Source organism: Phacochoerus africanus, chromosome 9 (genome assembly GCF_016906955.1).
Source record: "Phacochoerus africanus isolate WHEZ1 chromosome 9, ROS_Pafr_v1, whole genome shotgun sequence".
Classification (NCBI taxonomy): domain Eukaryota; kingdom Metazoa; phylum Chordata; class Mammalia; order Artiodactyla; family Suidae; genus Phacochoerus; species Phacochoerus africanus.
Genome location: NC_062552.1, coordinates 113,470,829 through 113,495,647, shown reverse-complemented (window position 1 = coordinate 113,495,647; position 24,819 = coordinate 113,470,829). Strand labels below are relative to the sequence as shown.

Here is a 24,819-nt window from a genome sequence, read left to right as displayed (position 1 = left end):
GGCTTGGCAGAGGGGAACTGGATGAAGGTGATCAAAAGCTCCAAACTTCCAGTTATACGATAAATAAGTACTAGGGATGAATGTACCACATGAATAATAGGATTAACGCTGCTCTATTTTACACATAGAGTAAATCCTAAGAGTTATCATAAAGAAATTTTTTCTTCTTTTTCTTTTTTTGATATCCATATGAGAGGGTGGTTGTTCTCTAAATTTATCGTAGTCATCATTTCATGATATATGTTAGTCAAATCATTATTCTGTACACCTTAAGTTTATACAGTTCTATATGCCAATTATATCTCAATAAAACTGGAAGAAAAAAGTAACAAAATGCACATGCACACATGTACACATGCAAACACAGAGGAGTGAATTCAATTAACTATAGCCCTTGATACACTTTCTCTAACACCTTTATGCTTAATTTTTTTTTTTTTTTGTCTTTTTGCCATTTCTTGAGCCGCTCCCTTGGCATATGGAGCAGCTCCCAGGCTAGGGGGTCTCATTGGAGCTACAGCTGCAGGCCTACATCACACCCACAGCAACTCAGGATCTGAGCCGCATCTGTAACCCACACCACAGCTCAGGGCCACACCAGATCCTTAACCCGCTGAGCAAGGCCAGGGATCGAACCCACAACCTCATGGTTCCTAGTAGGATGCGTTCCCGCTGCGCCACAATGGGAACTCCTGTGCTTAAACGTTTTAAATCAAATTTTCTTCAAATAAAAGTGGACATTTTAAAGTTAAAATAAGTAAATAAATAAGTTGATGCCCCCCCTCCAAAAATGAGTTCTATTCACTATCCCTATTCAATGCTGAAAATGAGTAAGAATTCAAGTCGTGTTCATTTTAATTGAAAACAGTAAAGCCTGTAGCTGATGAAATTTGGTGAGTAATTATTATCTGCCTGAAAGATTGTTTTGCCTAATCTAAATTTATTTTAGGTCCGTGAAATCATAGCTTCCAAATGATAATAAAGTCAACACTATGACTTCCCATAAAAAAGCTGACTGTCCTAAAGGAGCACAGTGCATTTATAGCTTGTTGTGAACCGAGAAGTGTGGGGCAGGGTAATTTTGTTGGTTTGTTGGTTTGCTTTATTTTTTTTAGGGCCACACCTGCAGCACATGGAAGCTCCCAGGCTAAAGGTAGAAGCAGAACTGCAGCTGCCAGCCTATGCCACAGCCACAACAACGTCAGATCCGAGCTGCATCTGCGACCTTCACCACAGCTCACGGCAATGCTGGATCCTTAACCCACCGAGCGAGGCCAGGGATCAAATCCACATCCCCATGGATACTAGTTGGGCTTGTAACCTGCTGAGCCACAGCAGAAACTCCCTGTTTGTTTGTTTTAATGTTAAGTCTTTTTTTATTAAAGTACCGTTGATTTACAATGTTGTGCCAATTTCTGCTATATAACAAAGTGACTCAGTCATATATCTTCACATTCTTTTTAAAAATATTATTTTCCGAAAATATGGAATGCTTCACAAATGTGCGTGCCCTCCTTGCACAGAATGCTAATCTCTGCAGCATTCCAATTTTAGTACATGTGCTTCTGAAGCGAGTACCAGGGTAATTTTGTTTTAATAATAACTTTCTTTATCCTGCTATTTTCTTTCACTGACCTTTTCATTCAAGCAGGCGGGCTCTCCCAAGAGGGCTGTAACAACAACCCAGGAGCCTCCTCCTGGCTTTGGTTTCCAAAAGCCTGAGGCTCTAGCTAGGAAGAAGTCATTGTTATGAACTGAATGTTCGTGTCCCCACACCAAAACGTACCTCCCCAAATTCATGGGTATTGAAACCCTGGGCCCCAGTGTGATGGTATTCAGAGGTACAGCCTTTGGGAGGTAATAGGATTAGGTGAGGTCATGAGGGTGGAGCCCTTGTGATGGGATTAGTGCCCTTATAAGAGTCAGGAGGGAGCTTGCTTCCCATCTTTGCCAAATGAGGATACAAGAAGTCACAGTCTGCATCCTGGAAGAAGAGCCTCACCAGAACCCACCCATGCTGGCACCTGATCTTGGACTTCTACCCTCCAGAACTGTGAGAAATAAATTTCTATTGTTTGGAAGCCACCTGGTCTATGGTATTTTTGTTGTAGCAGCCCACTTGGATTAATACGGGGACTTAATTTTGGAAGAAGGAAAGCTTTCCTTGGTTTTAACTCCTGTGACAGGTTCCCTGGGAAGCTCTGCTTCCTTTCCTTCCCCCAGGCTCCCCCCAGCTCCGAGCCAGTTTAGATGCATCACTCTGTGGTTCTGGGCCCCTTCTATGTATTGCTGGTGCAATGCCAGCCAGCACCTCCCCAACGTTTCCCCCCTTATCATCTGCCCTCCTAGAGCAGCACTATGGGGTGGCCAGCACTTGGATCCCCCAGGCAGGTGCCATCAGACTGGCTTCCTCCAAGCTGTGGGACCTTGAACAGGTCACTTAGCCTTCGTTTGGAAAAGATGGGAATAATAATCTCACCTGTCTCATAGGACTCTGGTGCGGCTTCACTGAAATGATGAATGTCATTTTCTTATATGTGCTCAATAAATGTCTGCTGTTTCCCATTTGTTATTATTATTATTATTATTATTATTAATTCCCTCTGAAGGTAGGAAACACGTCTTATATGTCAGGCTTCCCTGGAGACTTGCCCACCCCTGTGACACACAGAAAAGACTGTACCTCCTTATCCTTCCTCTTCTAGTTTTTCTCTGTTGGTTCTCCTTGGAGATTTTTGGCAAACCCTTGGTCTTTGCCCATGCCTGGCCTGACCCATGGTTCAGACCAGTCCACGTTAGCCCTTTTCAGAATTTCCTTCACTGTCGAAGATGCATCTTTGCAAATTACAAGAATGTCCAACTGGTTCCTAGCATAGCTTTAGATATTTAAAATTGGACTTCCCACCATGGTGCAGTGAGTTAAGAATTCCACTGCAGACTCTCAGGTCACTGCAGGGTCACAGGTTCAATCCCCAGCCTGTCACAGGGTTTATTTAAAAGATCCAGTGTTTTTACAGCTGCAGCACAGGTTGAAGCTGCAGCTCAGATTCAATCCCTGGCCCAAGACTGCCCTATGCAGTGGATACAGCCATTAAAAAAAAAAAAAAAAAAAGATATTTAAAACACTGTGTTTCTATTTAAGCCTAAACCAATTCCATACACCTGCATGTCATCTCCAAATACAAATTCTAGTGGGAAAGGGGCTTTTTCTCCCAAAGGCTTCAAGCTACTGTCCACACGAGGAGTGAACTATAGGCTGGGATCCTGAGAAGGACCCTGGAAGAAAGGGAGCTAGTTGCTCAGTTTGTCAATAGACCTACTAGGACCAAATACGTAATTTGTGGGACCCAGTGCAAAATGAAAAAGCACACCCCTTTTTCAAAAACAATTAAAAATTTCAAGATGCATCAGCAAAGCATTAAACCAAGCTTGATGATATGGTAGTTATATTTTTAAGTTTTCTGAGGAAATTCCATACTGTTTTTCAAAATGACTCTACCCGTTTACACTCCCGTGAACAGTGTGCTAGGGTTTCCTTTTCTTCACAACCTCACCAGCATTTGCTATTTGTGGTCTTTTTGATGATAGCCATTTTGACAGGTGTAAGATAGTAGTCCCACTCTTGGGTATACATCTGAGGAAGACAAAAAGATTCATTTGAAGAAATCTATACACTGCCATGTTCATAGCAGCATCATTTACAATAGTCAAGATACAGAAGCAACCTAAGTGTCCATTAACAGATGAATGGATAATATACACAATGGAATATTACTCAGCCACAAAAAGAATGAAATTTTGCCATTTGCAACAACATGGATGGACCAGAAGGTATTAGGTTTATGAAGCCAGAGAAAGACAGATACTGTATGTTATCACTTGTAAGTGGAATCTATCAAATAAAACAAATGAATTGATAAAACAGAAGCAAACTCACAGATACAGAGAACAAATGACCAGTTACCAGCAGGAAGAGGGAAGGGGGAGGGGCAAGATGGGGCAGGGGACTTAGAGGTACAACCTAAGACATAAAATAAATAAGTTACAAGGGGAGTTCCCGTCGTGGCACAATGGTTAACGAATCCGACTAGGAACCATGAGGTTGCAGGTTCGGTCCCTGCCCTTGCTCAGTGGGTTAACCACCCGGCGTTGCCGTGAGCTGTGGTGTAGGTTGCAGATGCAGCTCGGATCCCGTGTTGCTGTGGCAGTGGCGTAGGCCAGCGGCTACAGCTCCAATTAGACCCCTAGCCTGGGAACCTCCATATGCCGCAGAAGCGGCCCAAAGAAATAGCAAAAAGACAAAAAAAAAAAGTTAGAAGGATATATTGTATGGTACAACAATATAGCCAATATTTAATAAAAACTTTAAATGGAGCATAATCTATTAAAATATTGAATCATTATATTGTACACCTGAAACTAATATAATATTATAAATCAATTATACTTTAATAAAAGAAGAAAAAGGAAGTGTTGACAACTTATGAATATATTAAAAACCAATGAATGTACACTTTAAATGGTTGGATTCTAGCACACATGAATTATATCTCAATAAAGCTATTTAAAACCATAAATCAGGCATTCCCATCATGGAGCAGTGGTTAATGAATCTCACTAGGAACTATGAGGTTGCGGGTTCGATCCCTGGCCTTGCTCAGTGGGTTAAGGATCCAACGTTGCCATGAGCTGTGGTGTACATCGCAGACAGCTTGGATCCCGCATTGCTGTGGCTCTGGTGTAGGCCAGTGACTACAGCTCTGATTTGACCCCTAGCCTGGAAATCTCCATATGCCGTGGGTGTGGCCCTAGAAAAGGCAAAAAGACAAAAAAAATTTTTTTAATAAAAAATATCAAACCATAAATCAAACAAAATAAGCCCAGCAAAGGGACCTTCAGAGAGTCTGTGCAACTACACAGCTCATGCAGTTGGCCTTGATCATCTTCTGAAATCAGCAGGCAAAAATACAGTCACCAAGGAGGAAAAGTGCAATTTAATCAAAGATGAGTATGGGAAGCTTGAAGGGCTCAGGACTTGTTTTGTTTGGTTTGGTTGCACCGACAGCATCAGACGTTCCTGGGCCAGGGATCAAACTCAGGCTCCAGCAGTGACAACTCTGAATCCTAACCCCTAGGCTACCAGGGAACTCCCAGAGGACTCAGGATTTAAAGGGAATTTGCTTTCACTCGGGAGTATCCCCTTCCTCCAGTCCTACCCCCCACCTCCCAGGGCTCCCTCGCCCTCCAGCTTCCAACCACAGTGGCCTCCCTGGAGCACCTGGAACGTGCCAAGCTCCTTCTTTCTTGGTTCTTCCTGTCCTTTCTGTCAGGACCACCTTCCCAAGGTCTTCACACAGCTGACAACTTCTCTGCTTCAGCAGTAAACTTATGTCATCCCCAGTGCCTGACAGAGGTTTACCAAATATTAGTGTATGTTACTGCCCTTTGCTCAATTTCACTGCGCCATGTCAGTTCCAGTTTGACATCTGGACATGAACTGAACCGCTGCGTGGGTCCTGACCCAGGTCAGCATATTCGTCTCATGGGGCTGCCAAAACAAAGAACCTGTTATTATTCTGTGCCCTAGAGTCCCCATTATTTCCCTCAAACCCATATCACCACCTGTATTTTTCTGTTTATGAGCTATCGCTCCCACTAGAATGTGGTCCCCACAAGGCAGGCCTGGCTCACTGCTGATGGCCACGTATTCAGAACCAAGCCCAGCATACACACCGCAGGAGGTGTGTGGGAGGCTGAACAACGACCTGCAAAGATATCCAGCTCCCTGGAATCTGTGAATGTCCTTACATGACCAGATGAGGCTTTGCAGATGTGGCTGAATAAAGACCTCGAGATGGGGAGATTATCCTAGATTAAACATGTGGCCCCTCAATGCCCTCACAAGTGCCCTTATAAGAGGAAGGCAGAGGGAGATTTGACCCTGAAGAGAAAAAGACCAGGTGACGGAAACAGAGTCGGGGGAGCAGATGTACGCAGCTGGCCAAGAAGATGAAGGAAGAGGCTCCAGGCTGAGGAACACAAGCCGTCCCCTCTGAGCCTCCAGAGGGCTGCGGATGACAGGGACAGAGTAAAGGATCAAAGCAGGTGATGAAATAGTTAATCCCACTAGGGGATTGTAAGCAGGAAAAACGTATGGGAGAGCCCTGTAAATTAATGATCACTCTGGAAAGCAACAAAAGCAAGCAGGCTCTCTTAGCCACGAAACCATGCAGCAGAAGCATGAGAAATGCCCCCCAAACAATAAAACAGTGGTAAAATGAGACCCACATCCTGCCCAGTGAGGTCAGCAAGTGAGTGATTCCTAGGACATGCTTCTCTGTGCACACTAAAAACAAAAATATAAGGGAGTTCCCTTCGTGGCTCAGTGGTAATGAATACCAATAGTATCCATGAGGACGTGGGTTCAATCCTTGGCCTCGTGGATGCTTGTCAGAATCATTTCCACAGAGCCACGATGGGAACTCCAGTCTTAGAAAATGTTGATGCCGATTTGCTATCACAGAACCAGGGAGACACAGGACCTCCCTTAGGGCTGTCTCGGGGGAGCCTTTTCCCTCTAGGTCTTGCGCTGGAGGGTAGGGAGCCTGCGCTCAGGGGAGAGGCGGTCCCGCCACACAGTGCGTGGTGGCATGAGGCCTGCAGTCCTGCTAGAGGGTCAGGGGCATGATGCCTGGTCCGTGGCTGAACAAAGAATTTGACTTTCAAGTAAAAACCAAGCACAGCACCAAGGAGAAAGGGTAGACTAGATACCAGCAGGCTGGCCTTTAAACGTCACCTGTGATTCTCACTAACTCTGTGACTTTAATACAGGCAGGTGAGCCACTGTATTCTCATCTGATTAAAGAGGAGACTGATAAATACTTCCCTGTAGAAAGAAAAATAGATAGATAGACAGATGATAGATAGATAGATAGATAGATAGATAGATAGATAGATAGATAGATAGATACCTCCCAATGGGATGTCCTAAGAACTAGGACAGACAATGTGTGTCTCAAAGGATCTTGAGGGTTTTTCAATATCTCAGGGACTGGAACCAATACTCAGTCCTTCATTCAACAAGTATTTGCCGATTCCCTAAAATGCATGAGACACTGTTCTAATCCTGTGTGATATGTCAGTGAACAGAGAAAGTACCTCCTCTCAAGGAGCTTATACTTAGGTAGAAATATGCAATAAACAGAAAACAGAAAAACCATAAACATAGAACACGTAAAATACATAGTATATTAGCAATAAGCACACAGAAAACTGTGCTAAACAATGGTTAAAGAAAATGTGCTTTATGTATGATAGAAAATTACTCGGCCATGAGAAAGATGGAAATCCTGCCATTTGTGACAGCATGGATGGAACTTGGAGGCACTATGGTAAGTGAAATAAGCCAGCGAGAAGACAAACACTGCATGGCATCACCTATACATAGAATCTGAAAATAAAAGAAAGGGAGGTTGGAGAAGCCAGAGGAGAGCATTTTTATCCTTTTACCGAAGTGTGACATAAACACAGTAAAGAGCACACATCTTCAGTTGATGAGGTCATCAAGGTTCTGATTTCTTATCACCAAGGAATCTATTGCCTATTCTTAAAACTTGGTAGCGAGGGGAGCACGTGATGAGCCATCTATCATGGCTGACTTCCCTGCACATCCTTAGCCTGTGAGATGCCTCCACATCATCCATCCATTCATTGCTCTTCCTTTGCTCTGCAGAATTTCTCTAGAAAGCCTTCTCAGAGTGCTAGGTCCCAGAAGCACCCCACCCCCAACCCAGGTTGATGGTGAAGACAGTGATTTTCCTTTGCCTCCATCCAGTGGCAGCAGCTTCAACAGGGCCAATCAGAGAGCTTGATTGGAGTGGTGGAGCTGGAGGGAAACCCAGCGAGGATTCTCAAGGTGAGGATTCTTCAGCAGAGAGACACGGCTGCCCTCACAGCAGCTAGTCTTCCACCAACAGCAGAGGAAAGTGCACGAAGGTCAGAATGTTGTCAGTAGGAGAGGGCAGGGTCAGAGGACAAAAAGGGAGCACTTGCTCCAGGACTTGCAATTTGCAGAATCCTGCTCCTTGAAGTGGAAATTACCCTTCTAAGCACCAGTGAGGATCGTGAGGAATGGCTTCATCAAATGGCATTGAACTCTAAAAAGTGTGTGAGGCTCAAGGCACACTGTTACCAGCCTTATCAACTTCACTACGATGGTAACAAGGATGGACTCCTCCTCATCTGTTCCACGGTGCTCCTTAAGTCTCTTTTTGCCTCTTTTCTGACTTCTCTTCTCCTTGAGGGCCATTCTTTCTCTATATTTAAATCTCATTTGACATCTCCGTAAATGGTTGGTGCCCAGAAGATCATGAAATGTGATTCTATTCCTCATATGCTTTGCATCCCCCAAACAGCCCTACCTATGATTAGCATCCCGTGCTTATAACCCACCTTTCTCTGCCCAGAAGCCAGGGATGCGGGTAGGCCTAGTTAGCAATAGTCTGTCCCTCTCAGGGTAGCATCATGGCCAGGAAATTATCAGGCAATAGCTAGATGATCAACTGGTCAATAACCTGGTTCATATTCTTATCCTGAGATTTCAAATAAAAAGAGACTCTTTGAAAACTTAGAGATCTTAGGCAAAAAACATAGTCATTCATATACTTTTGACTGAAGTATGGCCTCTTCTATCTGGGTAGACCATTCTCTTTCATCCTGAAACTTTGAAAGATAAGTGAAGGAAATGAGAGGGAGAAAGGGGACAGCCTCCTGTGGCCTGTATCAGAGGATTCAACCCTGGTAATCAGCGAGTGTCACATGTCACAGCCAGATTGCGCTCACCTTCATGGATTCATTAATTCATTTAGCAGATCTTGGGGACAGAGTAATGTGTTAGTCTGAGTGATTTGAAAAGTAGATGCCAAAAGGGGATTAGCTGTGCAAGCGATTCATTAGAACACCTCTGAAAGAAAGTGAGGAAGGAGAGGCTGGGAGAGCTGTCAGACCTTAGAGCAGGTCTGATTCTAGATGAAGAAAAGAGAGACAAGTGTGATGGTTAAATTGATATATAAACTTTGCTGGGCCACAGTCCCCAGACACTTGGTCAAACATTACTCTAGAAGTTTGTTTTTTGTTGTTGTCGTTGTTGTTTTTTGGGGGGGGCTGTCATTTTAGGGCTGCACCCATGACATATGGAGGTTCCAGGTTAGGGGTCCAATCGGAGCTGTAGCTCCTGGCCTATGCCATAGCCACAGCAACATGGGATCCAAGCCACGTCTGTGACCTACACCACAGCTCAGGGCCACACTGGATCCTTAATCCACTGAGCAAAGCCAGGGATCAAACCTGCATCCTCATGGATGCTAGTCAGATTGTTCCACTTGGAGCCATGATGGGAACTCCTAGGAGTTTCTGAGAAGATATTTTTTTAGATAAGATTAAACATTTCAACACTCAGTAAAGCAGATTACCCCATATGATATAGTTGGGCTGTACCTAATCAGTTGGAGGCCTTAATAGAAACAGACTGACATACACCAAAGAAGAGGGAATTCTGCCAGCAGATGGCCTTTGAACTCAAACTGCAACTCTTTCTGGGTCTCCAGCCAGTTGGCATACCCTGCAGATTTTGGATTTACCAAGCCTCCATAATTACATAAGGCAGTTCCTTAAAATAAGCCAGTCTCTCCCCACCCCTCTCTCCATAGGAAGGAAGAAATATTGGGCGATGTCTTCACTGAGGACTATCTAAGAAGGTTTGGCAAGGTCATTGGTTGGGTCCTCCAGCCAAATTTACTCATCAGAGGAGCTGTGCATCGCCCAGGTCATGCCTTGGCATCCATGCCATACTCAGTCACTGACTGAGAGCAGCCCAGGAAGCTTGGCCTTGGAGCACAGGTGATGATGGACTTGCACGGCAGATAAGTGGGTGCTTGAGGCGAGGGACAGCCTGGTGCTCAGGTTTCTAGGAAGGGTCTGACCTCGTAGATGCCTAGAAGGCCTGGAGAGTGTGGTCCAGTGGATAAGGGTGTGTGGCTGGTTCTGGCACTTTTTTTTTTTTTTTTTTAGAACAATAAACACCTTTATTACATGAGCTAAGACAGGAGGGAGGATTCATTTGCCTTTCTGAGCCTCGATTTCCCTCAGATAGAACTCCAGCTCCTTGCCCTCTAGCACATAGCCATCTCCTCGGCCACACTGGCCTGGTCTTGAAGGGACGTCTGCGAGAAGCTTGCCCTGCGGGAGGGAACTGCTCCTCTAGGAGACTGCTGATTTTGGCAGTCTTTTTCCTTTCATCATACTTCTTCTGAGTTTCCTTTGACCACTTTTTGTTTAAAATCTCTTCTTCCTCAGGAGTCAGCTTGGTCTCTTTCTTGTGGCCCAGGGGCAGTGCATAGTGGGATTCATACCACTGTCGGTATGTTGTGCTATCAATGAGCGCAGTGCAAGAGTTCCCGTCATGGCTCAGTGGTTAACGAATCCGACTAAGTACCATGAAGTTGCAGGTTCGATCCCTGGCCTTGCTCAGTGGGTTAAGGATCCTGCGTTGCCGTGAGCTGTGGTGTAGTTTGCAGACGCAGCTCAGATCCCACGTTGCTGTGGCTCTGGGGTAGGCCAGCGGCTATAGCTCCGATTGGACCCCTAGCCTAGGAACCTCCATATGCCACGGGTCTGGCCCTAAAAAGGACAAAAAGACAAAAAAAAAAAAGCGCAATGCAGTTCTTCACCAGGGTCTTGGTATGGAGCAGTTCATTGTTGGAAGCATTGTACACAACATCAATAATCCTCGTCTTTCGTGTGCAACACTCGGAGCCGCAGGAGAAGTTCCCCACATCCAGCCTCAAGGCCCGGTACTTCTTGTTACCTCCCTGCCCATGGACTGTGTCTACACAGCGGGGGTCAACCTTGGTGTTTGCAGTGGGGCGTCCCAGCTCATTCTTCCACTTCTCCTGGTAGGACTTTCTCTTGTCCCCGGTCTTGCAGAGCTTGTGCCAGTTGTCCCCAGAGATGCCTGTTGCTCGGCACTGGCTGGAAAGAGCTGGTTCTGATACTTCTAATGCAGCCTGATGGTCCTGGTGCTGGGAGCATTGAAAGAAATTAGAAGCTTGAGCCATTACTTCTGCTGCTCCTGGAGAGACACAAACAGGAACTGGAGACAGGGAAGTTCTCTTCTCCTCTCCTCCTGCCTTCCAGGCTCCTTTTAGTGCCTCCTACTGGTAGAACCTGACAAAATTGGCAAGGGAGTCTGAAAAGTAGAGTTTTAAGAACCCTAGCTCCAGTATCCCAGAGCACACTGTAGAAGGATGGACTTAGAACTGAGAGATATTAGGTCAATAATGAAGGGAAGCACTAAGGAATTAGTAACAAAAAGGAAAGGCACACATAAGGAGAGGGGAACAAGGCTTTTTTTCTTCCTGAATGCCATGAAATCTTCCACATATACTGTGCGAGGGCAAAGGGTTGTGTGTTGTTCTCACCCGTCATTTCCCTTAGCCCACTTGAAGAAACCGGTCCATACTCATCAGTCCCAGTGGCTTACAACTGAAAGTGTTACTTGATGCCACACTGCTGCTTCTTGGGTGTGCTCCCAGGATTGAAGTCTCAATGTGTCTCCCAGCCAATCTGCATCTTTATAAATCATCTTCCCACACAGTGCTACAGCTTCTCCCTTCCCAAGGCTGGAGTCTTGTCCTGTTCCAAAAATGGAAAGCATAAATATTTGAGCCAAACTCTCTAAAGCAACTGAGCTCTGGGAGGAGATAAAGCCCTTCCTCCTAACCACCATGCATGGTCCCACCCTCAAGATCTATGCAGATTGCCAAGGCTATCAGTTGGAGTGCTGTCTCTTACAAGTAACAGATGACCCAACTTAAAACATCTTAAACCAATGGTACTCAACCCTGGCTGTCCATCCAAATCAACCGAAGAACTTTTAAAAATACATCTTGCCTGGAGTTCACATCATGGCTCAGTGGTTATCGAATCCGACTAGGAACCATGAGGTTGCGGGTTCAATCCCTGGCCTTTCTCAATGGGTTAAGGATCTGGCGTTGCCGTGAGCTGTGGTGTAGGTTGCAGGCGCAGCTCGGATCCCACATTGCTGTGGCTCTGGCATAGGCCGGTGGCTACAGCTCCAATTCAACTCTTAGCCTGGGAACCTCCATAAGCTGTGGGAGTGGCCCAAGAAATGGCAAAAAGACAAAAAAAATAAAATAAAATAAAATAAAATAAAAAATACATCTTGCTTGACAAAAAAAGAAGATTGAGAACCAATGACTAAAATAATGAAGGGATATATTAACTCGTATAATATGAGATCTAGAGGGAAAGCAATACTGGGGATGGTTTCTTTAGTGATTCAACGAGGCTCATCAAGGATCAGGGTACCTTCTATCTTCCTGTTCTGCTGAGGAGGACATCCTTAGCATAGTGATTTTTATCTTCACTTTGTCTCTTCATGGTCACAAAATATCTGCAGCAGCTCCAAGCTTCTCTTCGCGCAGCAGTGTCCAAAGATGGGAGAGAATGTGTCTTCCTTGGCATGGAACTATATGACTGGCCTAGACCCACTCTGCATCTGCAAGGGGTGGCTGGCAGGGGGCAAATACACAAAGCATGGAAGGAAGAGGGCCCTAGCCTTTGGGTAGACAGCCACCATTTACTGGATACATTCATGAGCTCCTTTTCTGGGCTGTTGATTCTACCTAAAGCCTTTAAGTAATTCCAGACCCTGGGTTGCACACAGACTGTTATTCTTATGGAATTTTTCATGAACTTATGGGATTTCGTGGGGAATCACAACATAAAGGTATAAATGCAAATGAAATTTGGGTTTTCACGATCTTCAAGCTCTTCCAAAACAACTGGAGAATCTTGCTGAAACAGGAAGCTTTGAGGAATTTCGGATTACCAAAATAATTCCCTTGAGCAATAATACAGAAAATGGGCTTTTAGCAGTGGCCAAGTGTAAGTGCCAACCTAATTCTTGGGCTCAAATGCCTTTAATGTGACTCAGGTGCTGTTGGTTTCTGGAAGCCTCTCCTGGCAATATTGTGGCATTATTTCCTGGCACATCATAAGGAAAGTCTTTTATCTATGAAAACTGTTTTCATAAATATGACCCATCTCTGCAGAGGCAGGCTACTTAGAAGGTAATTGATTTATATGTGTTCTTCAGAGATGTGATGAGGTTATTAAAGAAGATGATAGGGAGGACAGAGCCCCATACTTCTAAAAATACTATATGTAGGCAGGTGCTCAGCGAAATTGCTTTGTAGCTTCCAACATTTGCAGCGTCTTCCTTCACGATGCCCCCAGGGGAGAGATGGCAACGTCCATAGCGGTTGCTATGTACCTGGCCTACACTTGAAAATAAACCGTTTTCTTCTACAATAAAACACCATCTGATTTAGCAGCAACAATGACTAGTTTACCACTAGGGAAGTATTTTTATTTCAGAGGATGGCCACCATATAATTAAGTTAAAACCCTTAGAGATAGTGTCATAATGATCTTAAGGCCAGTGGGGAAGTGATTAAAGGCTGGAATGGCCAAATATTAGTGACCAGTCAACTTGGATGCAGAATGACACCAAAGGAACAAAGGATCAAATTTCATCCAGTGACTCAGAGCTCGTAAGGAGAAGTAAATATCGATTCCACCCTCTGACTTTTATTAGCCATCTCTCATGCTAATAGATAAAATTAGCAGCCCCAAACTTGGTGTCACACTGGTGTGCTGGCACTTAAAATTAGGAATGAGGAGACAAGGGGAAATCTCTTCCCACATCGTGGTAGACCAATGGTCTTGCTTGACTCTTGGTTTTTGACAACTTAACCACTCAGTGTTCTGGAAAGTGACAAAAAGCAATGGCAAGAAGAATAACATTGCCATGGGGGTGAGAGACACATTAATGATTTTTTAAAATAATGATATTTATTAAGTGCCTATTACATGCTATATACTGTGATAGTGCTTCTGGTTACTACGGCAAATCAATTAAGACATAGCCCTTCCTTTCATAGGGCTTATAAATCATAAATATAGTGAGCAAGATAAGCATTAATCAAATAGACACAATTAAATGTAAAGTTCTAACCATAATAAGGTCTATTCTTTGTAAGAAGAAGATAGTGCAAGGGAAAAAATTGTATAAGAATTGGACTTATCTAAGGAGATCAGAAGGGTTCCCTGAGGAAGAGACATCTGAAGGAAGAGAAAGACCTAATTAGGTAGAAGGGTAGAGGGAGAATGTTCTGGCAGAGGTAGAAGAGGACACACATACAAAGGCCAAAAGGATACATGATGGTTTCAGTAGTTAAGGTTGATGATAAGTTGCTACCACAAAAGAACCCCAGAACACAACTCAAATGATAGTAATTTATTTCTTTATTTCTCTCTGTAATAACCACCCTGGATGAATAGGGAGCTTGGCTCCATTAAGTCATTCAGAGACCCAGGTTCCTTCTATCTTGTTGCTCAGCCTTTTGTCTAGAAACCCAAATTTAAGCACATAATCAAAGTTGGTTCTCCCCCAAAAAAAGCATATCAGCATTTCAGCCCAAAGAAAGAGAAGAAAAAGAAATGGCTAACAAGCACCACTGGAGAGAACTTGATCCCAGAGCCAGATCCAGCTGTAAGGGAGGCTGGGAAATGCAGCTTCCAGCAAGATGACCATGGACTCTGCAAAACTTATCTGGAAGTGAGAAAAAGATTGGGCATCAAGGTACAACAATCTCTTCCACAAAGCAAAAGCACTCCCCACATGTAATGATATTGTCATTAAACTGGAAAGTATAGATGAATATCAGTTGTTGCCTTGGTTCATTTGAAATGATAGAGACCATTTCTTAATTTTATAAACTTCCTAGAAGTATCCTTTTTTGCAGCTCTCCATCATCGCAGATCATGAATGAAGCACCAAGGAAGAAGCTCCTAATAATTTTACTATCTATGAGGTGCTTACTGCATCAGGCACTAGTACATGCTTTGCATATATTATCTCACTTGAACCTTATAACAGTCCATTTTATAAACGAAGAAACTGAGGTAGAGAGAAATTAAGATCACATTAGGTCACATAGTAGGCATATGATGGATGAAATCTCAGATATGATTCCAGAAAATATGACTCCGATTGAAGGAATTTATAACTAATGTGTAGTCTGAATCCAAAGCAAATTAAATCACTGTATTGAAGAGGTATCTACACCCCCATGTTCATTGCAGCATTATTTACAATAGCCAAAACATGAAAACAACCTAAATGTCCATCAGTGGATAAAATGGATCAAGAAAATGTGGCGTATATATGCAATGAAACATTACTCGTCATAAAAAGAAAGAAATCTTGCTATTTGTAGAAATATAGATGGATCTTGAGGGCATTATGCTAAGTGAAATAGACAAAAGAAAGGCAAATGCTGTTTGATATCACTTATATGTGAAATCTAAAAATAATCGAACACTTGGAAAGAGAGAACAGATTGGTGGTTGCCAAGGGCAGGGTGGTGGGCATAGGAGTGAGAGAAATGGGTAAAAATGTGGTCAAAAAGTAGAACTTTTGGTTCTAAGATCAATAAACTCTGAGTATGTGATACAGCATCATGACTGTAGTTACCAATACTGTATTGTGTATTGAAACTTGCTAAAAGAGTAGATCTGAAAAGTTCTCATCATAAGAAAAAAATTGTAACTATGCGAGGTAATGGATGTTATAGCTGTTAAAATTACTGTGGTCATCATTTCACACTATATGCATATATCAAGCCATTATGTGGTGTGCCTTAAACTAATACCATGTTATATGTCAGTTACATCCACATTAAACTAGGGGGAAAGGGGACAGCACAAATTGAGGTATGACTTGGCAAAGAACAAGGTTTTTTTAAAAAGAACAAATTTTTATATAACTGGCTAGATACTTTCTATTTCCTGTCCTTAGGAAGATTCTGGTTTAAACATCTGACTTTTTGTTTCTTTTATACCCTTACGCACTGGCTTATACCATGTATTGGACATTGAATACTGATTTTTCAGAGTGAAATTTTCAGAACAGATTGCTTCTAATTCACTAAAAGACATTTAACCTTTTTTTTCCTTAGACATTTAGATGTTCTCAACTTTACTCACTCAACAAACATTTACTGATCATCTGCTTTAGGCATAGTGTTAGACACAGGCTATGAAGATTAATATGGCTCAGATGCTGCCCTCAAGATGCTCTCATTCTTATGGAGGCAAACACACCACCAGGTGGTGCCATAGCAGTACTGGCGTGATGTGTTAGTCAAGGACACTAAAGACTGTGTGGCAGCCACAAGTCTGTTCTCGGTGTCCATGATTTTCTTCTCTGTGGAAAGGTTCATCTGTGCCATATATTAGAGTCCAGGTAAAAGTGATATCATATGGTATTTGTCTTTCTCTTTCTGACTTATTTCACTTAGTATGAGAATGTTGCTGCAAATGGCATTACTTTGTTCTTTTTTATGGCTGAGTAGTATTCCATTGTGTATATGTACCACATCGTCTTAATCCATTCATCTCTCGATGGACATTTAGGTTGTTTCCATGTCTTGGCTGCTGGGGGGCGGGGGAGTGGGATGGATTGGGAATTTGGGGTTAATAGATGCAAACTATTGCCTTTGGAATGGATAAGCAATGAGATCCTTCTGTATAGCACTGCGAACTATATCTAGTCACTTACGATGGAGCATGATAATGTGAGGGAAAAAGTGTATACATGTCTTCTCAGGCATGATGTTATTTACGAGGAGTCTTGAAAGGTGAGAAGGTTTCGAATAATAGACAAGGAAAAGGAAGGCCTATCAGACAGATGAAGAACATAGGGCTTTTCTCATAAAGCAGGTGTCCATATATGTCATACCTCTATGCCTTTGCTAAATGGCTAAGTATTAAGACTAGTACCATCAAAAAGGAAAAGAAAAGAAAAAGAGAGAGAGAGGTTCAGGAAGGCTGCTCTGACTTATGGCCAATAACCTGAAGGGGTTGAAGGAGGGTGCCATGTGGATGTCTGGGGGAAGGGAACTCTGGGTCCAGGGGATAGGTAGTGCAAATGCCCCGAGGTGGACTTGGAACAGTGCAGAAGCCAGAATGGCTGGAGTAGAATGAGACAGACCAGTAAGGAATGAATTAGAGAAACAGCAAGGGGCTAATCACAAAGCCTCTCCTGGAACCAAGTAAGGACTTGGGATTTTATCCTGCATACAGTGGATGCTGTAGGGGGATGAATGGTGAGTACAGAGTCTGAGCAAGGAAGTGACATGACCCAATTTAAGCTCTCCAAAGCATGTGGAAGCAGGAGGACAGAACAAAACATAATGGGAAAAGTCAGCAGCGGTATGGTCAATAAAGACCTTCCAGCCAGGAGTTCCCGTTGTGGCTCAGTGGTTAACGAATCCGACTAGGAACCATGAGGCTGCAGGTTCAATCCCTGGCCTTGCTCAGTGGGTTAAGGATCCAGTGTTGCCATGAGCTGTGGTGTAGGTTGCAGACACAGCTCGGATCCTGTGTTGCTGTGGCTCTGGTGTAGGCCGGTGGCTGCAGCTCCAATTGGACCCCTGGCCTGGGAACCAACTCCATATGCCGCGGGAGCAGCTTTAGAAAAGGCCAAAAGACCAAAAAAAAAAAAAAAAGAAAAAGAAAGAAAAAAGACCTTCCAGCCAGGACATAACCTGCTTGGATTCATTTTCTAGAAAGATCACTTTGGTGGCCATGGTGAATGACCTTGAGGTGGAGAGTGGGTGGGAGAAGACTGCTGGCCAGGAAGCTGGGTGAGTGACCATTAGAATACTTCCAACATCCTAAGCCTCTATAAATGGTTTGGTCCAGACAGGCTGGCGTGCTGATTCGTTGGGAGTTCTGGGTAACAGGACGCCCAGTGCCAGGGAATTTTCTCCATAGAAACCCCACGGCGAAGCGACCACCTTCGCCTCCGCTCTTTCTCAGTGTTTTACACGGAGGCAAAATGAAGAGCTGCTCTCCACGCGGACATTTTTGTTTTTCTTTTCTTCGAACAAACTAGCAACCAGAGCCGAGCACAGTGGAACCTAAAGGGTTTGGCTGCTATTTTGGGTTTAGCTCAGTTTCCCAGTTCATAGTCACACCCGTGTGGCCAAGAGGAGCTGGTTTATGGACCCATAAACGAAGCCCAGCTGTGAGTGAGGCGAACGAAGGCAGGATCATTATCGTGGCATCTCATCTGAGTTGCATTCTAGCATGTCCAAACAGCACAGGAAAACTGAGAGATTAAATTCACCGGGAGCCAAGTGGCACTTTCTTACTTTCAAAGTGATGTTGGAACGGTTCGCTGGGGAAAAAAAAAAAATCACAGAGGCCTGGGGACAAACAGCCATTTTCAAAGACGACCATTTCACAGAAGACCTCTTTTAGGGCTTAAGCTCAAGAATGTCGTGTACCAGTCAAAGGAGTATAATATAAATTATTTTTTACGCTTTTTTGGGGGGCTGGAGAATAGGTTTTAAACATTGAACAAATATAAGCAAACCAGAATATTGCTTGTCATACTCAAATGCTATGGAAGTAGTAAGAAAGGCACTCCCTTTCATCAGGAAAGCAGGAAGCCGTGGGGTGGTTATAAGAAAACAGGGAATTCAGAACTGGACAGATCTGGGTTCACATCCCAGCACTACCATTAAACTACTTAATGATCTTTGGAAATTTATTAAATCTTCCTGAGCCTAGTTTTTTTATTTTTTTTCCCCTGTAAAATAGAGATAAAATGCTTATTTTTCAGAGTTGTTGAGAATGTTGATCTAAAAAGTGCACAGAGGAGTTCCCCTTGTGGCTCAGGGAGTTAAGAACCTGACTAGTATCCATGAGGATGCGGGTTCGATCCCTGGCCTTGCTCAGTGGGTGAAGGATCCAGCATTGCCTCGAGCTGCAGGGTAGGTTGCAGATGAGGATTAGATCTGGTTTGCTGTGGCTTCGGTGTAGGCCAGCAGCTGCAGCTCTGTTCCTATCCCTAGCCTGGGAACTTCCATATGCCATGGGTGCAGCCCTAAAAAAGAAGAAAAAAAAGAGTAAAAATAAAGGTACACATAAAGCATTGGGCATCTGGTAGGTGCTCAATAAAACAAGATATTTAAACTTTTTACCATCTACATAATGCTTTCATCTGTGTAATTCTATCTACTCCATAAAAAAAAAAAAAAAAAAAAAACAGGAGTTCCCGCCGTGGCGCAGCGGAAAATAATCCGACTAGGAACCATGAGGTTGCAGGTTCAATCCCTGGCCCCACTCAGTGGGTTAAGGATCCAGCGTTGCCATAAGCTGTGGTGTAGGTCACAGATGCAGCTCGGATCTGGCATTGCTGTGCTGGTGTAGGCTGGCGGCTATAGCTCTGATTAGACCCCTAGCCTGGGAACCTCCATGTGCCGCTGGTGCAGCTCTAAAAAGACAAAAAAGACAAAAAAACAAAACAACAGCAACAAAAAAAACCATACTGGAAACATCAAGTAGAATGGTCATTTTGAATACTCCCCCCCAATGCTGTGTTCATGGTATTCCAGGGGCACTTTATTAAAGGACCCTCTTCCGTGTTAAAACTCATGCCAGCCCAGGAGGCATTCCCAGGAGTCCCTAGGTCTACAAAGGTTTTCCAAGGAAATGTGGTTGTCCCAGGAACTACCATCGATATTTCAAGAAGAGAGCGACAGAGTTGGCCCTGCATAAATGATCTAAAAGGTTGAGTGCTGTCGCTTCTGTCTGGAATTAAGTCAGCCCAGGTGTCAACTCATACTGAGCAGAACCTGAGATTTTTGGCCAGACACACACATCTCTGAAGGTTAAAAATAGGCAAAACAAAGTATACATTTTTTTTTGTCTTTTTGTTGTTGTTGTTGTTGTTGTTGCTATTTCTTGGGCTGCTCCCACGGCATATGGAGGTTCCCAGGCTAGGGGTTTAATCGGAGCTGTAGCCACCGGCCTACGCCAGAGCCACAGCAACGCGGGATCCGAGCCGCGTCTGCAACCTACACAACAGCTCACGGCAACGCCGGATCGTTAACCCACTGAGCAAGGGCAGGGACCGAACCCGCAACCTCATGGTTCCTAGTCGGATTCATTAACCACTGCGCCATGACGGGAACTCCCAAAGTATACATTTTTACCCAGATTGTCTTAGTATGTTCAGGGCACAATATAAAATACCACAGACTGGGTGGCTTATAAATAAAAAACATGTATTTCTCACAGTTCTGGAGATTGGGAAGTCCAAGATCATGGTGCTGGAAGATCTTTGCAATGGGTGAGATCCTGTTTCTGAGACAGTTGTCTTTTTTCTCTAATCTCATGTGAGGGGCCCCTCTGGGGCTCTTTGCTAAGGGCACCAATTCCATTTGTGAGGACTCTGCTTTCATAACCTCATCACCTCCCAAAGGTCCCACCTCCTCATTCCATCACCGGAAGGCATAGGATTTCAGCATCCAAATTTGGGGGGCTGGGATACAAACATTCTGACCACAGCATTGATGAAATTTTTCTTGTGGGAGCCAGAGGTCATCTGGGGCCTCCCTGACCCTCTGGAATCTTAGGAAACCTCGCTCAAGTCTCTAAATTCCATGGTCTGAGAAAATTCAAAGTCATTGCTCAGGTGTCTACAGAACTCTGGAGCTTGGGTTCCCATGGTGACCTCACCTTCTGGCTCCTGTGCTGCCTCTTCTTTGATTCCACTTCAATCTGGGGCTATGTCACCATTTACACACACACACACACACACACACACACAAACTATCCATTCATACCATGCTTGTCATGGGGTTAACTGACCTCATTACGGTTTGGTGGTACCAAGGATGCATATCACAGGCAAGGACCCCCTCCTCTTGCTGACTTCACACTAAAACCCCCTTCCATTTCGGTCTTCCGCTTCTGTCCATTCCTTTCTCATTTCTCACCTGGTCTTAGCCAAAAAGCCTAGTTTTTAAAAAAGCATTGTTTCTTTCTTCCCTCCAAATATGGCTCTCTTCTTCCAGTGAATGGCAATGAGTACAAATTTTCCCCACCTTATTAAACTTAATATAAACTTCTTTGAGAAAAATCATCAAGAAAAAAGGTCTTTACATTCAAAAAATGGGTGGAAGGCCTTTTTCCAAAGAAGACGTATGGATGACCAATAGGCACATGAAAAGATACTCAACATGGCTAATTATGAGAGAAATGCAAATCAAAACTACAATGAGGTATCATCTCACATATCACCAAAAATTCTACAAATAATAAATGCTGGACAGGGTGTGGAAAAAAAGGGAACCTTCCTACACTGCTGGGGGGTATGTAAACTGGTACAGCCACTATGGAGAACAGTATGGAGGTTCCTTTAAAAACTAAAAATAGAGTTACCACATGATCCAAAGCTACATCCACCCCAATATTCATAGCAGAACTATTTGCGGTATAGCCAAGACATGGAAGCAAACTAAATGTTCAACAGATGAATGGATAAAGAAGATATGGTATATTTATACAATGGAACACTACTCTGCCATAGAAAGGATGAAATGATGCCATTTGTGGCAACATGGATGGACCCAGAGATTACTACATTAAGCGAAGTAAGCCAGACAAAGAAAAATACCATATAATATCACTTATATCTGGTATCTAAAAAAAATGATACAAATGAATTTATTTACAAAGTAGAAATAGACTCCCAGACGTGGAAAACAATCTTATGATTAGCAAAAGGAAACAGGGAGAGGGATAAATGAGGAGTTTGGGATTAACAGACACATATTATTATATATAAAATACATAAACAACAAGGACAGTGTATAGCACAGGCAACTACATTCAATATCATGGGGGTCAGCTGAGTCCACAGGGCCAGCCAGCCAATTTAGGCCACTCCCTGAAGCCTCGGAGTGGTTGCCACCATGGCTAGTTGGTCACAGGGCATCCAGCAGCTGCTCCAGACCTAGAAGCAGGTCACCGAGAAGGTGTCCAAGGCCCACAAGAGAGAGAACTGAAAGCGGAAGCACGCCAAAGGAGCCCGGGCTGAAATTGAACAATACCGCCTGCAGAGGCAGAAGGAGTTCAAGGCCAAGGAAGCTGCAACTCTGGGACCCCACAGCCATTGCAGCACTGAAGTGGAGAAGGACCCCCAGAAGAAGAGGACCACCCTCCAGACCCACTTCTGGCAGAACAGGGATGAAGTCCTGGATACCCTCTTGGCCTTTGTCTGTGACATCCGGCCAGAAATCCACGAAAACTACCACATGAACGGATACGGGAAGAAGGAAACACCTGTTCCGTGGATTGGCATTTTAGATGCCTTCATGGAATATGAGGCTTTTGCAAGGCTTGAGTTATATTCTTGTGAAAAGGCATCAAATTATTTCTGTATATTAGGTCGTAGGTTCTTCACTTTTTGCAGAATAGCAAACCTAGCTTCTTTGTACAAACGTAGAGCTTATCCAAAGATTTATCTTTTTACGTCACGTTTTTAAGAGATTTAATGGGTATAGGTTGTCTGTTTTCCTATGCCTTTTCGTTTAAGCAGCATATATATCAATACTGACTTTTTCCTTCTTAGATAATAGTTTTTTTTTAATTTTTTTTTCTTAAGAAAGGAAGGGGTTACAATTTTTCCCCCCTAAATCTTTCTTGAAGGTCAGGGGCTTTTATCTAAGAAAAAGTAGTAAATAGTTATTTGTAACCTATATGAAGCAGAAGCCAGCCTTAAAATAGTCCTTTCTGGCTAAGGGTTAAAACAATAGGCACTAGTATAATTGTTTGGGCTGCTCTTAGTTTTTCTTAATCAAAATTACTAGATGATAGCATTTAAGAACTTGTGACATGTTGCTACTTGGTGTCCAATACTATACTGATAAAAGTACTTTTAGAAGTAAAAAAAAAAACCTATAATGGAAAAGAATCGATTCATAAATATATCTGAATCACTTTACTGTACAACTGAAATTAGCATAACATTGTAAATCAATGATACTTCAATTTTTTTAAAAAGAACGAAAAGAAAAGGGATCTCTACTAACAAAAACATAGGAATCATTAATCTAGGGCAGTGCTTCTCAAAGTGTGGTCCCTAGAAAGGAGCAAGGCCAAGGGCATCATCCAGGAACTTGTTAGAAAGGCAAATTCTTGACCCCCTCACTGCAAATCCTTGGAAGCAGAAATTCTGGGGGTAGGGTACAGCAAATTACGTTTTAACAAGCCCTCCAGGTAATTCTGACGTGTACTGAAGTTTGAGAAGCACTGATCTAGAAGGAGAACTTTGGCTGTAACTAGGTGGGGATTCCAAACCCAAATATCCATAGAGTCAAGGCAATAATAGTGTATTAAGCAGAACAGAATGTGGCAGAGACATGAGTGAGCTGTGGCTGATTTTTACCACATAAAAAGAAAGAACCAAGATGGTCAGTTTTTCTAAATTTGTGAGAGAAGACAGAAGGCTGAATTTTTCTATGCAATTGCCAGGTGTTTCAGTGCACGCACCTGGTTCATTTTGTCCTTCTGGGTTAATTCAAAGGTTTGCAGACGCTGCCTACCTCACCGCCCTGTTTAAATTGAGAATCATGGGTTTCCAAGCCATGCTCCTGGCTCTGCTGCTCTCGGTTCAATTTTTAAAGCACAATTAGAAACGGAGATGTAAAAAGAAATGGAGACTCTCATTTAATGCGGATTTTGTGCCAAACATTAAGATGGGTTTTTATGTTAATATAGGGCTATGGAGTTAAAGAGCCTATAAAATGGCAGTTGAACTAATGTGACATATTGTTTCTGGGCAGCCTTTTTATTTCTGCCTGTATTTTCCCAGAAAGTCACCAGGGAATCTGTTTTATTCCTCTCATGATGCTTAAAGCCAGGCCTATAGAATATATGCAGGGCTCTGCCATTGCCATGGCAACCATTATCTTCTCCTAATTCCTTTTTTTGTCTAAAAATAAAGTGCCCTTTCTCAAAGTATCTATTTCCGATTTTTATTTAAATCTCACTTTCTGCAGATGTTCGGTCTCCCTTTGACCTGAATGTTACTTCTGTTTTGCTTAACAAGAGGTGGTGATAACACATATTCTGGACATGACCACCAGCCATCTCCAAGTATGACATTAAAAGACTAATGAAAGCGATATATACATGGGGGTGAGGGGCTATGAAAAAAACCCACTGATTTCATAGAAGGGTCATGGTCATATTCCTATAGCACAGATGCCACTTGGAACAGTATTTCTCCAGGCCATTATTGTATCTGCTGCTTCCAAAGAACTGTATTTCCTCTACATGAAAGAACAGTTAAACAAAGAGATGGGCTGAAACCCCTAAACCCAATTCTCTGATGAGAGGTGGAGCATTGGACCCTCACTCCTTTGATCCATAGCCAGACACTTCTTCCTCCCTGATTCCTTGTCCTCATTGCAGGCTTTCCTTTGCCTGCGGGGGGTGGGGCGGGGGGGGGGGGGGGTGGTTCTTGATGATTCACTTCTGAGGCATTAGAAAAGCTGGAGAGAAAGGAAGTTTTGGACATCAGCCTAAATTCTGCAGCCTTTGTACATCAAAGACTAGACCTTGATCAAGACATCTATGAAAAGTGATTGCTTAGGACTTCTGAACCGAAAGGGAAACGCTCTATGGACTGTCCTTTCTGGGCCATTTGCCATGCTGAGATGTTATAAAGATGCTACAAAGCTTGGGTCTTGTCATAATATAAGACGAAAAAAATCTGCCCAAGACAAAAAAAAAAAAAAAACAAATAGGTGTGAGCCCTGCCTTCTAGGAGCCCACACCCAAACAAGGCTACATTCATGTGTCCAAGCAAGTAAG

General features: G+C 43.4%; 1 protein-coding gene and 2 pseudogenes across 1 annotated transcript; 1 reads left to right on the top strand and 2 right to left on the bottom strand.

The window, feature by feature from the left end:
* Positions 1–1,478: 1,478 nt before the first annotated feature.
* Positions 1,479–1,578, bottom strand: LOC125136946 (uncharacterized; annotated as a pseudogene).
* Positions 1,579–10,113: 8,535 nt separating this feature from the next.
* Positions 10,114–11,114, bottom strand: LOC125136765 (40S ribosomal protein S8-like). Its single transcript, XM_047797549.1, is given in 3 exon segments — positions 10,114–10,245; positions 10,247–10,442; positions 10,714–11,114. Coding segments are annotated over 3 exon segments (729 nt in total).
* Positions 11,115–21,914: 10,800 nt separating this feature from the next.
* On the top strand, positions 21,915–23,636 carry LOC125136764 (V-type proton ATPase subunit G 1-like; annotated as a pseudogene).
* Positions 23,637–24,819: the final 1,183 nt, after the last annotated feature.